Source organism: Mus caroli, chromosome 4 (genome assembly GCF_900094665.2).
Source record: "Mus caroli chromosome 4, CAROLI_EIJ_v1.1, whole genome shotgun sequence".
Lineage (NCBI taxonomy): Eukaryota > Metazoa > Chordata > Mammalia > Rodentia > Muridae > Mus > Mus caroli.
Window position 1 is genome coordinate 130640542 of NC_034573.1, and position 16362 is coordinate 130656903.

Here is a 16362-nt window from a genome sequence, read left to right on the forward strand (position 1 = left end):
AAAAAAAAAAAAAAAAAAAACTTTATTCTGTGGATAGTCTGTCCTGTCTGTCTGTCCATCTTACCTGGCTTCTGGAGATGGAACTTGAGTTGTTAGGCCACCATAGCAATCACTTGACCCTCTGAGCCATCTCACTGGCCATAGCATCCTGTTTTAAAAGCCCAAGTAGCTTTCTGACTGGTTTCTTCAGATCTCATGTAATAAGTCTCCCTTTTAAGTGTCATTATTTCACGTACATACATAATACAATGTTGTCACCACCTTGGTTAAAAGTCGTATAGGCCAGTCGTGTGGCACACACCTGTAATCTCAGCATTTAGAAGGCTGAGGGAGAAAGATTGAAAAGTTTATGTCCAGCCTGGACTGCATGTGAGACAGTGTATCAACTGAAGATTCATTGTGCTCCATGACTCTCAGGACAAAAGGAACCCACCGCAGTGCTCTTGCCCTCACGTCAGCCTCCCCATCCTAGCGAGCCTTGCCTCTTAGATGCACGTGTTCCCCTGCATGCCCTCACTCCTGCCTTTCCTCCTGTCGCCTAACACTCTGCTCATCGGTCTCCAGTTAAAACCCAGGCAGGGCAGCCATGACCCCCAGCTCACCTCCTCAGGATCCCTCCGTGCACTTTGTCACACAGGTCCCACCTCACTGTAGGTCACCACAGATAAGTTCTGTGAAGCGAAGTTTCTGTCTGTGTCAGAAATAAAGCTCAGTGCAGTGTCACTACAGTGTAGTGTCACTGCCCCTGGACCCATAGCTGCCATATCATGGGGGATTAACATCTGTTGGGTGTTGATGACTGTGCCTTCCAAGGAAGCTGGATACCAGCGTGTTTGTGCCCAGAAGTGCCATCATCATGCTTGATAAGTGGGGGGGAGTGTCTTGCAGTTTTTAATCTCTCTCTCTCTCTCTCTCTCTCTTTCTCCCTCTCCCTCTCCCCCTCCCCCCTCCATCCCTCCCTCCCTCCTTCTCTCCTTTCCCCTCTCTCTCTCCCTCCCTCCCTCTCTTTTTGTGGCTTTTTCAAGTTTCAGGCCTGTCGAGGGGCACAGACAGCTGCTGCTGCAGCTCCCAGAATCAAAAAATTTGCCATTTACCGATGGGACCCGGACAAGACTGGAGATAAACCTCGAATGCAGACGTACGAGGTGGATCTGAATAAGTAAGTGTCAGGGCCAGCCAGGCGCTGGCGAAGGAGAGCGTGGGAGGGTTTGCTGGGCTCTCAGGTCTGGTTTCTGCCGTTATTTGCGGTGCTAGGGATTGTTGTGCCTGTGGGGTCATGCCTTTCAGGTCTTGAGAGATGTAAAATCCGATTCCCTCAATGATTGAGATAATCACGTTTTCTGTCTTTAGAGTCAATTAGATGTCTTTCTCTCTCTCTCTCTCTCTCTCTCTCTCTCTCTCTCTCTCGTCTTTTGTAGTCCAGGCTTATCTTGAACTCACTATGTAGCTGAGGAAGACCTTGCATTTCTAATCTTCCTCCCTATGCCTCCTCAATTCTGGGGTTACTGGCATGGCTCGTGTGAGCCACCATACCTGGTGTATGAGGTGCTGAGGTTTGAGCCTGTAGCTTCGTGCACTTTGTATGAGTACTAGCTAGCTGTTTTATTAAGGAAAAAATTAAAAATATTGCCAGATAATTAGAAGACAAAAATTTTGCAACTTAAACTCAGTAAGATGGGCAGTGGTGGTATACACTTTTAAACCCAATGCTTGGGAGACAGAGGCAGGCAGATTTCTGTGAGTTTCAGGCCAGCCTGGTCTGTGTGAGCTCCAGAACAGCCAGGGTTGCACAGCAAAACTGTCTGAAAAAACAAGCAAACAAAACAGCAGAAACCCACCTCAGTAATATGTGGCTAAAGTTATAAAATTTAAAAAATATATAAAGCCGTTAAAGAATTAGCTTTAATATAAATGTAAGCAGTAAATTAATCTGACAGCTGTATTTGTTTACCTTATGCTCATCCCCATTAACCACACAGAGAAACCAGAGTGTAGTTCAAGTCACACCTCAATAGCTGAGCAGTTAACTGATCTACCTTGGCCTCCTATGCTAATCCGGCTCCCTCCCAGCCCCGCCCTGTAACACCTGCATGGTATTCCTGGCTCTTCAGGCTCCAGGAGTGTTTTCAGGGTCTCTCCAGACCCCTTCCTTATGGCTCAAATCCTCCATTCTCCTTGAAGATCCGAATCTCCCTCTCCCCCCCCTTACTCTCTTTCCCTCCCTCTCCCTCCCTCCTTCCCTTCCTCCCTTCCTCCCTTCCTCCTCCTTCCCTACCCCCCATGTGAGGATTGAACCAGATATGAGGGCAGAGAACTCAGCGTTTGAATAGCACAAGGGTAAACTTTATGCAGTGTAGATAAACATCATGCCTTCCTGAGGCCTTCCCGTTCCCTCTTGGTAAGGATAGAGACGGCTTTCCTCAGTGTGACCGCAGGGAGCGTGGGATGACTGTTGGCACTGGAGAGAGCCTGGCCTTGAGAACAGGGACTCAGCGAGTGGGCTGCATGGTTCTCCGTGAGGTCAGGCCCTAACCTCATAGCAGCAGAAAGAGTAACACTCTGGGAAGCAGAGACCGTGACGAGCATGGGGACTGAGCATGGGGACAGAGACCGTGACGAGCATGGGGACTGAGCATGGGGACAGAGACCATGACGAGCTTGGGGACTGAGCCATCTCTCCAGCCCAAGCGCTTTTTTCTCTAATGTCTTCTCAAGAGCCTGAGTCAGGACACACTCCAGTTTGAGATTACCCTGGAACACAAGAAGAAACGGCTTAAGCCGGGCGGTGGTGGCGCACGCCTTTAGTCCCAGCACTTGGGAGGCAGAGGCAGGTGGATATCTGAGTTTGAGGCCAGCCTGGTCTACAGAGTGAGTTCCAGGACAGCCAGGGCTACACAGAGAAACCCTGTGGAGGAGGAGGAGGAGGAGGGAAGAGGGAAGGAGAAGGAGGAGAAGAAGAAGAAGAAGAAAGAAGAAGGAGGAGGAGGAGGAGGAAGGAAGGAAGGAAGGAAGGAAGGAAGGAAAGAGAGAGAGAGAGAGAGAGAAAGAAAGAAAGAAAGAAAGAAAGAAAGAAAGAAAGAAAGAAAGAAAGAAAGAAAGAAAAGAAAGAAGAAAGAAACGGCTTAAAACCAGTCATCTAAGACTTTACCTTAAGAAGGTGGGAAAGAAGGTTGGAGATACAGCTCAGTGTGAGTGGTGCTTAGCCTGCAGGAGTCCCAGCGCCACAGAAACAGTATGAAGTCAGAGCCAGGCACAGCTGCGTGCACCTGGCATCCCAGCTGCTGAGTCCAAGGTAGAGCGTACAGGTGTGAGGCCAGCCTAGCAGAGCATGAGGCCTTGCTTAAATGAAATTAACGAGGCTTAAGACATAGCTCAATAGTATAGTAGTACCAGTTGGCCAGCCTTGTGTAAGGCCCTGGGTTCAAGCCCCAGTATTTAAGGGGGGGGGGACAAAAACAAAAAACAAAGAGGAAAAGAATAGAAGAATAGCAAAGCAAAACCAAAGAAAACATAATAAAGTTAACAGAAAAGGCCAGAAATAAGGATACACAGCACAGCAGGGGTGAATTCAGCTGTAGGATTTAGGAAGTCAGCAGCCTGTGTAATAGCAAGTCAAAGCCAGCCCAAGCTGTCATCAGACCTTGTCTTAAAAGAAAAGAAGAAAAAAAGAAAGGAAGGAAAGAAGGAAGAAAAGAAAGAGAAAGAGAGTGGGTGCTGGGCTAAGGCTTGCTTAGCACACATAAGCCCTTGGCTCTTACATCTAGCACTACAGTAAAACAGCAAGATAAAAATCCCACTACCGGTGCTGGAGAGATGGCTCAGAGGATAAGAGAACTGACTGCTCTTCCGAAGGTCCTGTAATGAGATCTGACGCCCTCTTCTGGTGTCTGCAGACAGCTACAGTGTACTTACATATTATAATAATAATAATAACAATAATTGAAGACAGCTACAGTGTACTTACATATAATAATAACAACAACAACAATAATAATATCCTACTACCAAGCAGAGGATATCACTCCAAACCTTATACAGTTAGATTATTGTAAGTGACTGTGCTGAGACTTTCAGCTTCAGCAAGTTTGATGAAGTGAGCTAAGTCCTTAAAAACTACAACTCACAGTGGCTCATGTAAGAGTCCTGCCAGCACCAGGACACTCGTCGTATCCGGACTACGGCACTTTGTACTATTACTGTGTGGGTGGTTTGTTTTAAGACCTAATTTTAGTTTTGTGTGTGTGTGTGCATGTGTGTGTATCTGTGTGCATGCCTGCCTTTGCATAAGTGCTGCAGGGCAGAGAGCCTTTAGCTTGAGCACAGCTGAGTCGCAGGCAGTTACGAGCTGCCCGGCTTGGCGGCTGGAACTGAACTCAGGTCCTCTGTGAGAACAGCATGTGCTCTTAACTGCTCATCCATCTCTACTCCAGTTTATTCTCTTTTATTGTATTTATCATATTTCCTGTTACAATTGTGTAGTATTTGTTTTTAACTCCCAAATCAGAAGGATCCTAAATTCAAGGCCAGCCTAGATGACATAGTAAGACACCATTTCAAAAAAAGCAGAACAAGCCGGGCGTGGTGGTGCACGCCTTTGAGAATCCCAGCACTCGGGAGGCAGAGGCAGGTGAATTTCTGAGTTCGAGGACAGCCTGGTCTACAGAGTGAGTTCCAGGACAGCCAGGGCTATACAGAGAAACCCTGTCTCGAAAAACAAAACAAAAAAAAACAAAACAAAACAAAAAAAGAGTGTTTAAAAAAAAAGCAGAACAGACAAGCAGGCTGAAGAAGTGGCTGCGTGTGAAGTGTGAGCTTTTTTAGTGTGGGGACCTAAGTTTGGAGCCCAGCATTCACGAGAAAAGCCAGGCAGTGCTGCTTGCTCCTGTAATCGCAGCTCTAGAGGAGAGGAGCAGACACAGGAGGGTCCAGGTCTGGGGGTGACTGGCTATCAACCCAGCTGAAAAACAGCAGCTCCAGGCTCAGTGGAAAACCCTATCTCAAGGGAATAAAACTGAGCAATACAGGAAGACCTAGACAGCCTCCTCTGGCGTCCACATGCATGCCTGTGTATGTGTGAAATGGGTAGTTTTTGCTACCCTGCTTTAAGCGCCTGTCAGACTGCGCTACCAGCCCCGCCCAGGATAACACACACACACACGCGCGAGTGCGCGCGCGCGCGCGCACACACACACACACAAACTTATTTTCAACCTGCTTTCTTGGCTCAGTTGCTGAGTGCTTCTAATCTCCCTCAGGCAGGGTGCCCTTCCCAATATTATTAGCTCAGCACCCTAAATCTGCCCTCAGCTTTAGTTGGTACCCCAGGCCCAGTTGGGCCCATTCCACCATAGATCTCACATGACTGGTGGCCTTTTCTTTCTCAGAAGCATGGCGAAAATCCATTTCCCTCTGTGTGTCTTCTCGCCTCCTCCTCTTTCCTTCTGCCTGGCAATTGGCCCCTGGCATCTTTATTGATAGATTAAGAACCAATTGGGGAACAAGACCTTAGCATCAAAACCACCCCCTTCATATGTGCACCTGCATATACATAGGCCTGCCCTACACACGCACACACACACACAGGGTAGGTGGTGGTGCACACCTTCAGTCTCCGCACTCAAGAGGCAGAGGCAGGCGAAGCTCTTGAATTCGAGGCCATCTTGGTGTACAGAGTGAGTTCTAGGACATCCAGGGCTGTAATATCTGGAAAAAAAGAGAACCCACACAAGGAATAAATACATAGAAGTGTGCAGTAGATGAGCCTTAAGCCTTAAGTCAAATAGAGCTGTAGGAAAGAAATCTGGTGCTGATAGGAGAGTAAATGGGCCCCGCATCCAGGTACCCTGACTGCTGTACAGTAGTGAAGCCAGATGCTGGCCATAATAGAACTGAGTTCTTTTCTTTATCAGGTGCGGACCTATGGTGTTGGATGCTTTAATCAAGATCAAGAATGAAGTGGATTCTACTTTAACCTTCCGAAGATCTTGTAGAGAAGGTGAGCGGGACTTTCTTTATCACCAGACCTAGACTTGGTTCAGACTCCAGTGAGGTGCAACCCTGCAAGCTGACCTTGCTACTGAGACTAGTACAGCGTTAGGGATTGAAGGAAAGGAAGGAGGGATGACACGAAGGAAGCTTGAAGCAGGTAGGCCATGCTTGCTCTGATGGAGGGCAGCAGCTCCACAACCCAGAACCTCAGGTTGTTTGTTACACACAGCACAGCACAGGGATGAGGTTAGCTAGTGTAGACGAGGGCTTGTGGGGAGTGGTCTCAGATGGTAGTCATCTGAGAAGCAGGGATGAGGTTAGCTAGTGTAGGCGAGGGCTCTGTGGGGAGTGGTCTCAGATGGCAGTCATCTGAGAAGCAGCTGTGTCCGCTACACTGCTCAGTCACTCATAAGCACTTAGACCAAAGGAAGCTTAGCCAGCCTGTACCTCACCTGGAGGAAGGCCTTGCCATTTCCACAGGTGTAAGACATTGTGGTCCTTGGCACAGCCAGGCCCGTGTCACTCCCCACCCCCTGCTGTACATCTCCTCTTTGTTCATGGCATGTGGCTTCCAAAGTTTGAACTGTGATGCAAGTTCTGAATTCCCCTGGGGAGCTTTGTCTCGAGGTTCCTGGTCCCATGGTTTCTGTCAGTCACCACGAGCCTGGCAGCACCAGCAAGGACAGGCTAGCTGGCATCTGCAGTGTGAGCTCTTTGTTTATCGGAGGTGGAAGTTTCTGGCTAAGGCGCTCGTGCTGGGCTGCTGAGCCGGTGAGAAGACAACGCCCTTCTCTGGGGCTGTGCACTTAGTCTGTCTGAGAACATGGAGAGTGTGGAGCATGGGCGCTTACGGCAACTCAGTGTGAGGCTTAAGGCCAGAGCATCGTCCACATCTAGGTCTGGACGACATATCAAGACCGTGCCTTAAAAAAAAAAGAAAGAAAGAAAGAAAAGCCAGGCAGTGGCGCACACACCTTCTGTCCCAGCACTCAGGAGGCAGAGGGAGGGGGAGCGCTGTGAGCTCGAGGCCAGCCTGCTCTGCAAGAATGAGTTCCAGGACAGCCAGGACCACTCAGAAATCCTATCTCAGACAGACAGACAGACAGACAGACAGAAGAAAAATAATTGCTAGTGATAATACAACAAAGGTAATATTTTAAAATAGGATTTTAAGTAAAAATCAAAATAATTTAATAATAATACTTAAAACAAAAAACTTAAAAGGCTCTGAAACCCAAAGGCTCTTGTGGCTGTGGAGTTCGTCTGTCAGGCAGAGCTGTTGTGTGAGGTAGGTCGGTGACTGTGTGGATTTAGTGTGTAGCGGGTGGGCCTGCTGAGTTAGGGGACTCTGCAAGGACATGTAGTGAGCTGGAAACCAGAAGTCAGGCACAGAGGCAGTCTCCGTGTCTGCTCAGCCGCCCATAGCCTTCGAATCCTGGGATTAAGCAAAGACAGAAGGAGCTAGCTGGGCTAGCTGTAGCTTAGAGGGTGAAGGGCTTCCTGGTTCAAGGTGAGGTCTAGGCAGGAAAGAAAGAGTGGAGAGAAGACACACCCTCTGTTAGCACAGCTACTGATGTGAGCAGTGTGGCCCTGAAGGACGGATGGGGAGCCTGAGGTCACCCGCTGTCTCCCCAGGCATCTGTGGCTCTTGTGCCATGAACATCAACGGAGGCAACACTCTGGCGTGCACGCGCAGGATCGACACGGACCTCAGCAAAGTCTCCAAAATCTACCCACTTCCGCATATGTATGTGATCAAGGATCTAGTCCCTGTGAGTGTGAGGCTCTCCCATCTGTGGCAGGGGGTGGTGTCCTGCTGTCCTGTTTGGAGTGGGCTAGGCCTGGGTGGTCACAGCTTCTTTGGTGGACGTGATGGAACAATCAGACACTCCCGATGTTTGTGACAAGGGGTTTCCACAGAGTCCACAGAGGCATTAGGAATCCCCTTCCCAGAGCCACACAGTGAGGCGTGTGTGACATAACAGGTGATGTGCATGGAGATCCTGAGGCTCAGATGGCAGGTTTGCTTGGGCATAGGACTTAGAATTTCAGAGTTGGGACAGTCCAAGAAAGGAAGGGTTTAGCCATAGCTGCAAAGTATTTGTGTGGAATCTTGGGGGTATGGGGATTGGCAGGGAGACTTGACTCTCTCAGTTCCTCCCTCTGCTGCCTCGGGTGCCTGCCCTGACTTGAGGCAGCAGGAGAAAGGACTGCAGGTACCATGACTTCAGCTGGTGTGGAGATTTCCCAGCTCTGTGGCTAACACTGACCGTGTTCCCTTCCAGAACTGTCATTTGTCACAGCCTCTGGAGAGTTTGGTTTCTGTCTGTCGTGGTGGGAAAGTGCATGGTTGTATGTGAGATGATGTGAAGCCAGCATCCGAAGGCCCCGCCAGGAGCTGATCCTTCTCCTTTCTCCTTTCCCTCAGGATTTGAGTAACTTCTACGCACAATACAAATCCATTGAGCCTTATCTGAAGAAGAAGGATGAGTCCCAGGAGGGCAAGCAACAGTATCTGCAGTCCATCGAGGACCGGGAGAAGCTGGTCATTACTTAAACCTATTGTCATGGTTGGCAGGGTGCTTTCTGGAAGTAAGAGGGTGGGGGAGCAGTAGAGTGACACAGAACACTAATCGTGCTCTGAAAGAAATTGGGGAGTATCTGACCCGAGGGGGAGTGAGTTGCCAGGCTGTGGGCGGGGCTGGTGTGCTCAAGACCCTGCGTCCACCCCCAGTGCTGGAGAGGGAAGGACAAAGAGCAGCTGGCCCGAGGTTGGACACCCTTCCTCACCATCGGGTGGCCAGCGATTACCTGTGAAGGCCCAACTGGACCAAGGAGCAGGCACAGCTGAGTGCTGCCCTCAGGGCAGGCCTTACCGTGTGGCAAAAGAGAGCAGTATCTAAGATGCCTGCTCTGTTGAGGCTGATGGCCACCACCAAGCTGTTCTCTCTCGGGGGAGGGGAAATTAATAACACACACATGCACGTGCACATGCACACACTCACGCACGCATGCATGCATGCATGCATGCAGGTATGTGAATGGCACGTGCTGGCCATTCAGTCTCAGCACCACCACTTCAGACAGAGGGCAGGAGACTAGAGGTTTTGTCTGTGGCGGTGGTGTGGGGCGGGCAGGACTGAAGTAGGGCCTTGCTTTCTGCTCCTAAGCTTGCAGTGTCTGACTGGTTGGTGCTGGCCTTCTGGAGTTGCTGCTCTTGAGTCAGGGCAGTTTTTCTTTTGAGGCAGGGCTATATCACAAGCTGACCCCACTGCCTCCCCTTCCCACGTGCCCCATCTAGTATCTGTACTGCTGGGGTTCCATCCCAGGGCCGTGTGTCTGTACAATAAGACTGTGCCAACTGAGCCCGTGCCCAGTCCTGGGCTGTGACACCTTGAGTGGAGGGTTTAGCATCCAGCTTTCCACCGCCGTTCCTCCCTGAGAAGTCCTCTCTGATGGGCAAGCACACCGACTCAGCGAGTGGCCGAGTGGGCCGAGCCTTCTGGCCCTGGATATTTTGCCAGTAATAAAGATTTCCTCATATAAATACCTACATGGGAACCAGGCATAGCGATTCATGCCTGTAATTCTAGCACTTGGAGTCTGAGCCAGGAGGATTCTCATGAGTTCAAGGCCAGCCCAGGCTAAAGAGTATCACAAACAAATATGCGCACACACACATATATACATACCAACATGAAGCCAGAGCTGTAACTCAGTGGTAGAGGCCTTGCCTGGCTTGCACAGGCCCAGAACTCTTACCACCAGCACCACAGGAAACATGGCCATATGTAACAGACATTTGTGTAGCATTTGTTTGGTTTCTTAATATGTTACATGTAATGTAACATATTACAATATGTTACAATAATATGTTACATGAATATAGTATGAACTACTTTTCCATTTCTCTGTGTGTGTGCATGCGCACAAGGGCACAGGCATGCGTGATGTATAGCTGAGGGTGAAATCTCAGACTTGCAGTCTGAGTTTGCTGTTGATCCACTTGCGCTGCATAAGGTTTTTGCCACATGTGCTATGAAGCCATCCTGCTACTGTTGCATAATGCCAGTATGGCTGACCTCTTACCACAAACCCAGTCAAAGCAGTCAGCCTCTGCCTCCAGCGAGTCTTCAGCTGTAGTGTGGGCTGTCCTGTCTCCATCGGCTGCCCTGTCCATCCCTCTGGGTGGCTGCTTGTTGCCAGAATCAGGAAGTCCAACTTTTTGGGCACAGAGAAGACTTGAGGAACCAAGTTGACCCCTCCTTCCTCCCTGGAGTTCCAGGGTCAGTGTGTGAGACATGGAAGGTAGCTTAGGGTGCTCCTGAGGCCCCAAGGGAAACTTGAAGACTGCCCAGCTCGACAGACACTGGACAGACTACCAGAGAGCTTCAGTGCCCCTCACTGCAGCCTGCACCCCCGCTGGGAACTCCTTGTTCATGGCTCTTAGGTCCGTGGGGGTAGTTAGTGATTCTTGAATCTACGTGCATTGTTGTTGGACTTAAGGCCCTGGGCTCTGGCCCAGAAGAGGTTTCTCTTGCATTACAAGGTCTTTTTTATGACTCTATTACACTGCCACAAATAACCCTTGGCATGTCACCAAGAAAGCACACAGATAGGCGACCCTCTGCTGTGCGCTGGCACCTGGTCTCTGACCACCTTTCTCTCCACACAGGATGGGCTGTACGAGTGCATCCTGTGTGCCTGCTGCAGCACCAGCTGCCCCAGCTACTGGTGGAACGGAGACAAGTACCTGGGGCCTGCAGTTCTCATGCAGGTGCGTCCCCACCTCAAACAGCCAGAGGTTCTAGAGGATGGTGGCCTGCTAGAGGCAGCTACCTACAGAAGGCTGCTGGCCTGTGCCTGTGCCTGCGCCGTGCAGATACCGGGGACACCAGCTCACTGGGCTCACGTAGCTCAGCGAATCTGAAGCTTCACCTTGCTGTGCTTGTAGTGGGGAGGGAGGGTCACCCCAAAGGGAGGGACCCAGTGTGAGCTGGATCCCTGTGTGGATGGGAGAAGCTTCGGGAAGCTGGGCTGGGGGCTGCTTAGAAAGAAGCAATGTTGTTATCGCCTGTCACATGTGTCAGCTCAGGGCAAAAAAACCTGTCCATTCCCAGGGAGCTGCTTTTCGGATCTGTGGTCAGTGCTTTTCAGACAGTGTTAGGCAACTCAAGATAACTTGATGTTTCTAACTTTCCGGTAAAAAGGAAGTCACTGGCTATGTGACCGTACAGTAGTGTTGACCTTGCCGTGTGCAGGCACGTGCGCTCACACACGGTGCTTGCTTTCCAACATCTGAGTTATTGAGAACCACACAGGTCTCAGTGACACAGCTGGGGCCAATCCAGGGCCCTGTGGTAAACTAGTGTGAGTTTGCTGCTCTCAGGGCATGTGTTGATTGACAGAAAGTAGACAAACTGTCTATGACGGTATCATAGCTCATTAACCTGTAAGCCCTTGCACTTGGGGAGGAGGGGGTAGAAGCAGGAAGATTATGAGTTCAGGCTAGGAGTTGCTGCAGACCTAGCCTTAATATGACAAGCCAGGCATGGCGGTGTGTCCCTGTCACTTAAGCACTCAGGAGTTAGAGGGAGGCAGATCTCTGCGTTCCAGGCCAGCTAGGACTGTCCAGTGAGACGCCGTCTTAACAGCATCTATTTAGTCAGCAGCAGGTCCTAGCACAGGCAGCACAGGCTGAAAGGAGGGAAAGGCGTTTGCACACACAGCCCACCTTTCCTAATTAGAACCTGGAGGGACATGAAAGGAGCTGACAGCCCAGTCAGTACCTTAAACACTGAGGTGCCAAGCACAGGGTGGATCAAAGGCTCATGGACACCTGGGGTTAGGAAAGAGCTAAGAGCCTTCCGGCAAGGCAAGGACTCCAGAGCATTGGCAGGCTTCTGCCCTGCTGAGCCTGCCCGGGCTGGCCCCTGGCTCAGCTGACACGCCCTGCTTTCCCAGGCCTATCGCTGGATGATCGACTCCAGAGACGACTTCACAGAGGAACGCCTGGCCAAGCTGCAGGACCCCTTCTCTGTCTACCGCTGCCACACCATCATGAACTGCACACAGACCTGCCCCAAGGTATGGCAGGAATGGCCGGGCCACTCGAGATGGATGCCTGATGATTCAGTTGGGGGTTGGAATGGCTCTCAGTCACAGACTCCACCAGGTTCCAATGCTGGGGGGCAGGGTCCCTCAGCTGGTGTCACAGCTCTGGCTACTGATGTGCTTCAGCCAGTGTGGCAGGCAGGCATCTGCTCTGCAGAGCTACCTTGGACTCAGGCCATGGGCCTCCCTGGTCCCCACCCTCTCCTCATTTCTTTTGTTGCTGTGTTGTCCTGTTTGAGACGATGTCTCTACATAGCCATTGCTGTCCAGGAACTCACTCTGTAGACCAGTCTGGCCTTGAATTGAGCCTGCCTCTGCCTCCTAAGCACTGTGACTAAAGGCGTCCATTTAATTAATTGGGGGGAAACTCTGCTACAATGCACCACCACCGCCCAGCACCCACTCGTGAGAGAGAACTCTTGGGCCACCTTTGGGTTGGCTGCTTTCTGATCTGGTGCCAGCTGTGGATGTGTCAGCCTTGGTCAAGAACTATGAGGGGTGAACCTGACTGCCCTTCAGTCAGGGACTGGGCAGCAAGATAGGAAGCTATAGGGTAGCCACTTAGCAGGGTAAAGAGACTTCCAGCATGTCTTGGAGACCTTTGCTAGAAGGGCCCAGCCTCCAGCATCAGGGCAGGATAGGGCTGCATGGGAGAGGGTGGCTCTGCCCTGTGAAGGCAGCCGTGCAGCACACAGGTGTACTATGTCCGCCCCGCCTTTCCTGTGTCACACCCCTCTGTACCTTTTTACCTTGTGTACTTTGGAGATCAATGGCTCTGTGTTGACATGTGAAGAGCCTGTCCTGTCTTGGGTCATTTTCTCTTTAATACTTTAGTTTCTGAGTTACTCTTCTAAAGTGAGAGGCCCTCCCTCCCCCAGCCTCAGATAAGTCAGTCCTGCCTGGCACCCGTCATTTCCTTCCCCGCTTTTGCAAGGCTGGCCCTGACTAGCTGCTTATCAGTCCTGCAAACAAGCTGCGGGCCATGCTGTAGCCAGGACCACTGGTGTTAGCCAGTCAGACGCAAGGTAGGAAGCAGTCCCAGGGCTGTTTCTTACATTGCTTTTGAGAGTATGTAGTCTCTGCCATCTCTGATTTACTGACAGCAGTAACGGCAGGCGTCTGGCGAATCCTGACCTTGGCCTGTGGTCCTAGAGGAAGCTCCATCCTGGGTGTCCTGAGCAGTTAGGGGCTGCCTACCATGGGTCAGCGTGGGATAGGCCTGGGGCTGGGGCTGCACACCACCCTCCTGGGAAGGGGCTTTGCTGCCGCTGTTCCCTCCCACCATGCCTGGTACTGAAGCACTCTCTCCCTCCCCTCCAGGGTCTGAATCCAGGGAAAGCGATTGCGGAAATCAAGAAGATGATGGCGACCTACAAGGAGAAGCGGGCATTGGCTTAACTCAGTCTGTGCTGAGTGTGCCTGTCAACTCTGGCGTCAAACAGCTGGAGTCTCCCTCAGTAGAGCATATGTAATAAACATTTAAGATAAATAGGCGTTACTCTCCGTTATTACCAAAGACGGTTGGAACTGAGGCCTTGCTGCCGAGGCACCAGGAAATCCTTGTCCTTGAAGAGGTGGACACAGCTCCAGACCTGAGCCCCAATGAGGATTGCACACAACCAAGGCAGGAGTGTGTCCCCAGCATCACACGCACCTTGCCCTTCCGTGAGTTAGGACTTGTATCCTCCTCTTCACCTGCCACGTAGTCCCACGTAGTCTCGGTCTCCACAGTATTAACAAAAGCTACTTGCAGTTTTCAGGACTACATACAGGTCAGCCTCCACGCAGAAGCAAGGTCTGAGATTCATTCCAGCACACAGCGGTGACCCTGACCATGCAAGCCGATAGGCTCCACAGAGAACCTCTTGAGGCCTCACAAGGCAAAGCTGCATCCCCCGCCACAGCTGCCTGCCTCGGCCCCACTTCAAACCACACGGGTAATGCTAGGCCAGCAGCACACAATGGGAAGCATACCAGCTGAGGCAGGAGTTGAGGCCAGCCTAGGCTACATAGCAAACTCCAGGCCAACCTGAGCTACATAGTGAAATAGAGAAAATTAGGACAAATGAAAGGTCCCCTGTCCTGCATTCTGCATTTGTTTCCTGAATGTTTGACCAATCTAAAATTCCCTTCAAGCCAGGCGTGTTAGGTGGCAGTAGTGGATGCCACCCAGTGTGTAGGTGACAGGAGTGTGTGGTATTACCCTCCACCCCTGCATTCGCAGCCACTGAGTGACAGATTTAACTGTTCCAGCGTTAAAAAGTATGGGTGCCAGCTACTCTTGCTTGACTTAACTTTTTGCACTGATAGACCGGGCTAGAGGTCAAAATGGAGTCGCTTCTGTCAAAGCTCTGCACACCGCCCAGATGTTCCCTGACCTGACTAAGCCAGAGAGGAGACAGGCCTGACCCAGTGATCACCTGGTGCTTGCCAGGCAGCCACTTCCATCGCTCTGTCCTGGTCACACCCTACAAGAACAGTCACTTTGAATCTTTTTTATTTTTTAAGATTTATTTATTTTACTTATTAGCACACTGTAGCTGTCTTCAGACACACCAGAAGAGGGCATTGGATCCCATTACAGATGGTTGTGAGCCACCATGTGGTTGCTGGGAATTGAACTCAAGACCTCTGGAAGAGCAGCCAGTGCGCTTAACCACTGAGCCACCTCTCCAGCCCAAACAGTAACTGAAATGATCCAACAGAGAGGAGAAGAGTGTTTAACTCCAAAATTGATTACCACACTCCTTAGGAACCCCTGCTCGGCCCCTTAGTGTGATTACTCTACTTATGAAGGGAAGCATCACAAGGCTTTTCAACCGATGAGACAAAATCTACCACGTTTGAGCCCTGCTCGTAGGAGGAAGAGCCAGGGGGATCCTGAGGTCTAGCCTGGGTGAGATACTGACCCAAAATGCAAATAAAGGTTTGGAGTGCATCTCAGTAGCTAGGCAAGTGTATCACTCCTGGATTCTCAGACACCTAGAGCATGTGCTAAGGCTGCTGTGATCCCTAGTGCTCCAAAAAAGAAAATTAGAGAGGGGAGTTTGCCCTCCCAGCATCTGAGTCCCCCGACTCCTGGATTAACACTTAGTGACACTTAACCCCAAGTGACAACTGAAATGTGAGGCCATTCCAAGGCCAGCACTTGAGAGATGGCAGGGTAAACCCCTTGGCCCTGTCTGCGGACAGAGATCAGTTTAACTCTAATGACCCTGTCAGACCTGGGAATTCACACTCCGTCCGTATCTTCAGGGTTAAGTAGACTTGGCTTCTGGTGCCTGGATCTGGAGGGCAAGGTGGGTTGTTCTCGGGACTAGCTAAGTGGCACATAAGGATGAGCTGCTACTAAGAGCCGCATTGGATGCGTGAGGTGGCTAAGAAGGTAATGGTTCTTGAGTAAATAAATACTGTTTTATTGGCCACTGGACTCAAGGGTGGCAGGGGGAATGTCACAAAGGCTTTGATCTTCGGGGAGGAGGTGTCCTGCTAGTGGTGGTTTGAGACAGGGCCTTGGGCTTTGCTGTTCAAGTTGACCTGGAACCCACTCTCTAGCTTCCTTCCTGCCTTTGCCTCCCCAGGCATGGGATTACGAGCACACTCCACTGTGCCAAGCAAGGCTTTTTTCTGGTATTCTTTTAAAATGTGTGTCTTGGGGTTTCTTTTTTTTTTTTTTTTTGGTTTTTCGAGACAGGGTTTCTCTGTGTAGCCCTGGCTGTCCTGGCACACTTTGTAGACCAGGCTAGCCTCAAACTCAGAAATCCGCCTGCCTCTGCCTCCCGAGTGCTGGGATTAAAGGCGTGCGCCACCACGCCCGGCTTTGTCTTGGGGTTTCTATTGCTGCAATGAAGCCCCATGACTGAAAGGCAAGCTGGGAGGGAAGGGTTTACTTGGCTTACATTTCCACATTGCTGTTCATCATTGAAGTACGTCAGGACAGGAACTCACACAGGGCAGGGAACCTAGAGGCAGAAGCTGATGCAGAGGCCATGGAGGGATGCTGCTTACTGCCTTGCTCTCTATGGCTTGCTCAGCCGGCTTACTTAGAGAACCCGGAACCACCAGCTCAGGGACGGAACCACCCACAATGGGCTGGGCCCTCCCCATCAATCACTAATTAAGGAAATACCCGAGTGCTGGATCTTTTTGTTTGTTTGGGTTTTTTTTGTTTTTGTTTTTCGAGACAGGGTTTCTCTGTATAGCCCTGGCTGTCCTGGAACTCACTTTGTAGACCAGGCTGGCCTCGAACTCAGAAATCCG

The 16362-nt window shown here is 50.7% G+C and overlaps 1 protein-coding gene across 2 annotated transcripts in view; it reads left to right on the forward strand.

Annotated features, from left to right (window-relative positions):
- The window catches only part of Sdhb (succinate dehydrogenase complex iron sulfur subunit B), a 17742-nt gene extending 4149 nt beyond the window's left edge, over positions 1 to 13593 (forward strand). Inside the window, exons 2-8 of one of the 2 annotated variants that reach the window (XM_021160812.1) lie at positions 1026 to 1159; positions 5910 to 5995; positions 7624 to 7760; positions 8417 to 8533; positions 10664 to 10765; positions 11953 to 12075; positions 13423 to 13593. In XM_021160812.1, coding sequence (XP_021016471.1) covers positions 1026 to 1159; positions 5910 to 5995; positions 7624 to 7760; positions 8417 to 8533; positions 10664 to 10765; positions 11953 to 12075; positions 13423 to 13500 — 777 coding nt within the window. In that variant the 3' untranslated portion in view covers positions 13501 to 13593. The remainder of the gene's footprint in view (positions 1 to 1025; positions 1160 to 5909; positions 5996 to 7623; positions 7761 to 8416; positions 8534 to 10663; positions 10766 to 11952; positions 12076 to 13422) is intronic. The other variant, XM_021160814.2, reaches the window with a different exon arrangement.
- The last annotated feature ends 2769 nt before the right edge of the window (positions 13594 to 16362 follow it).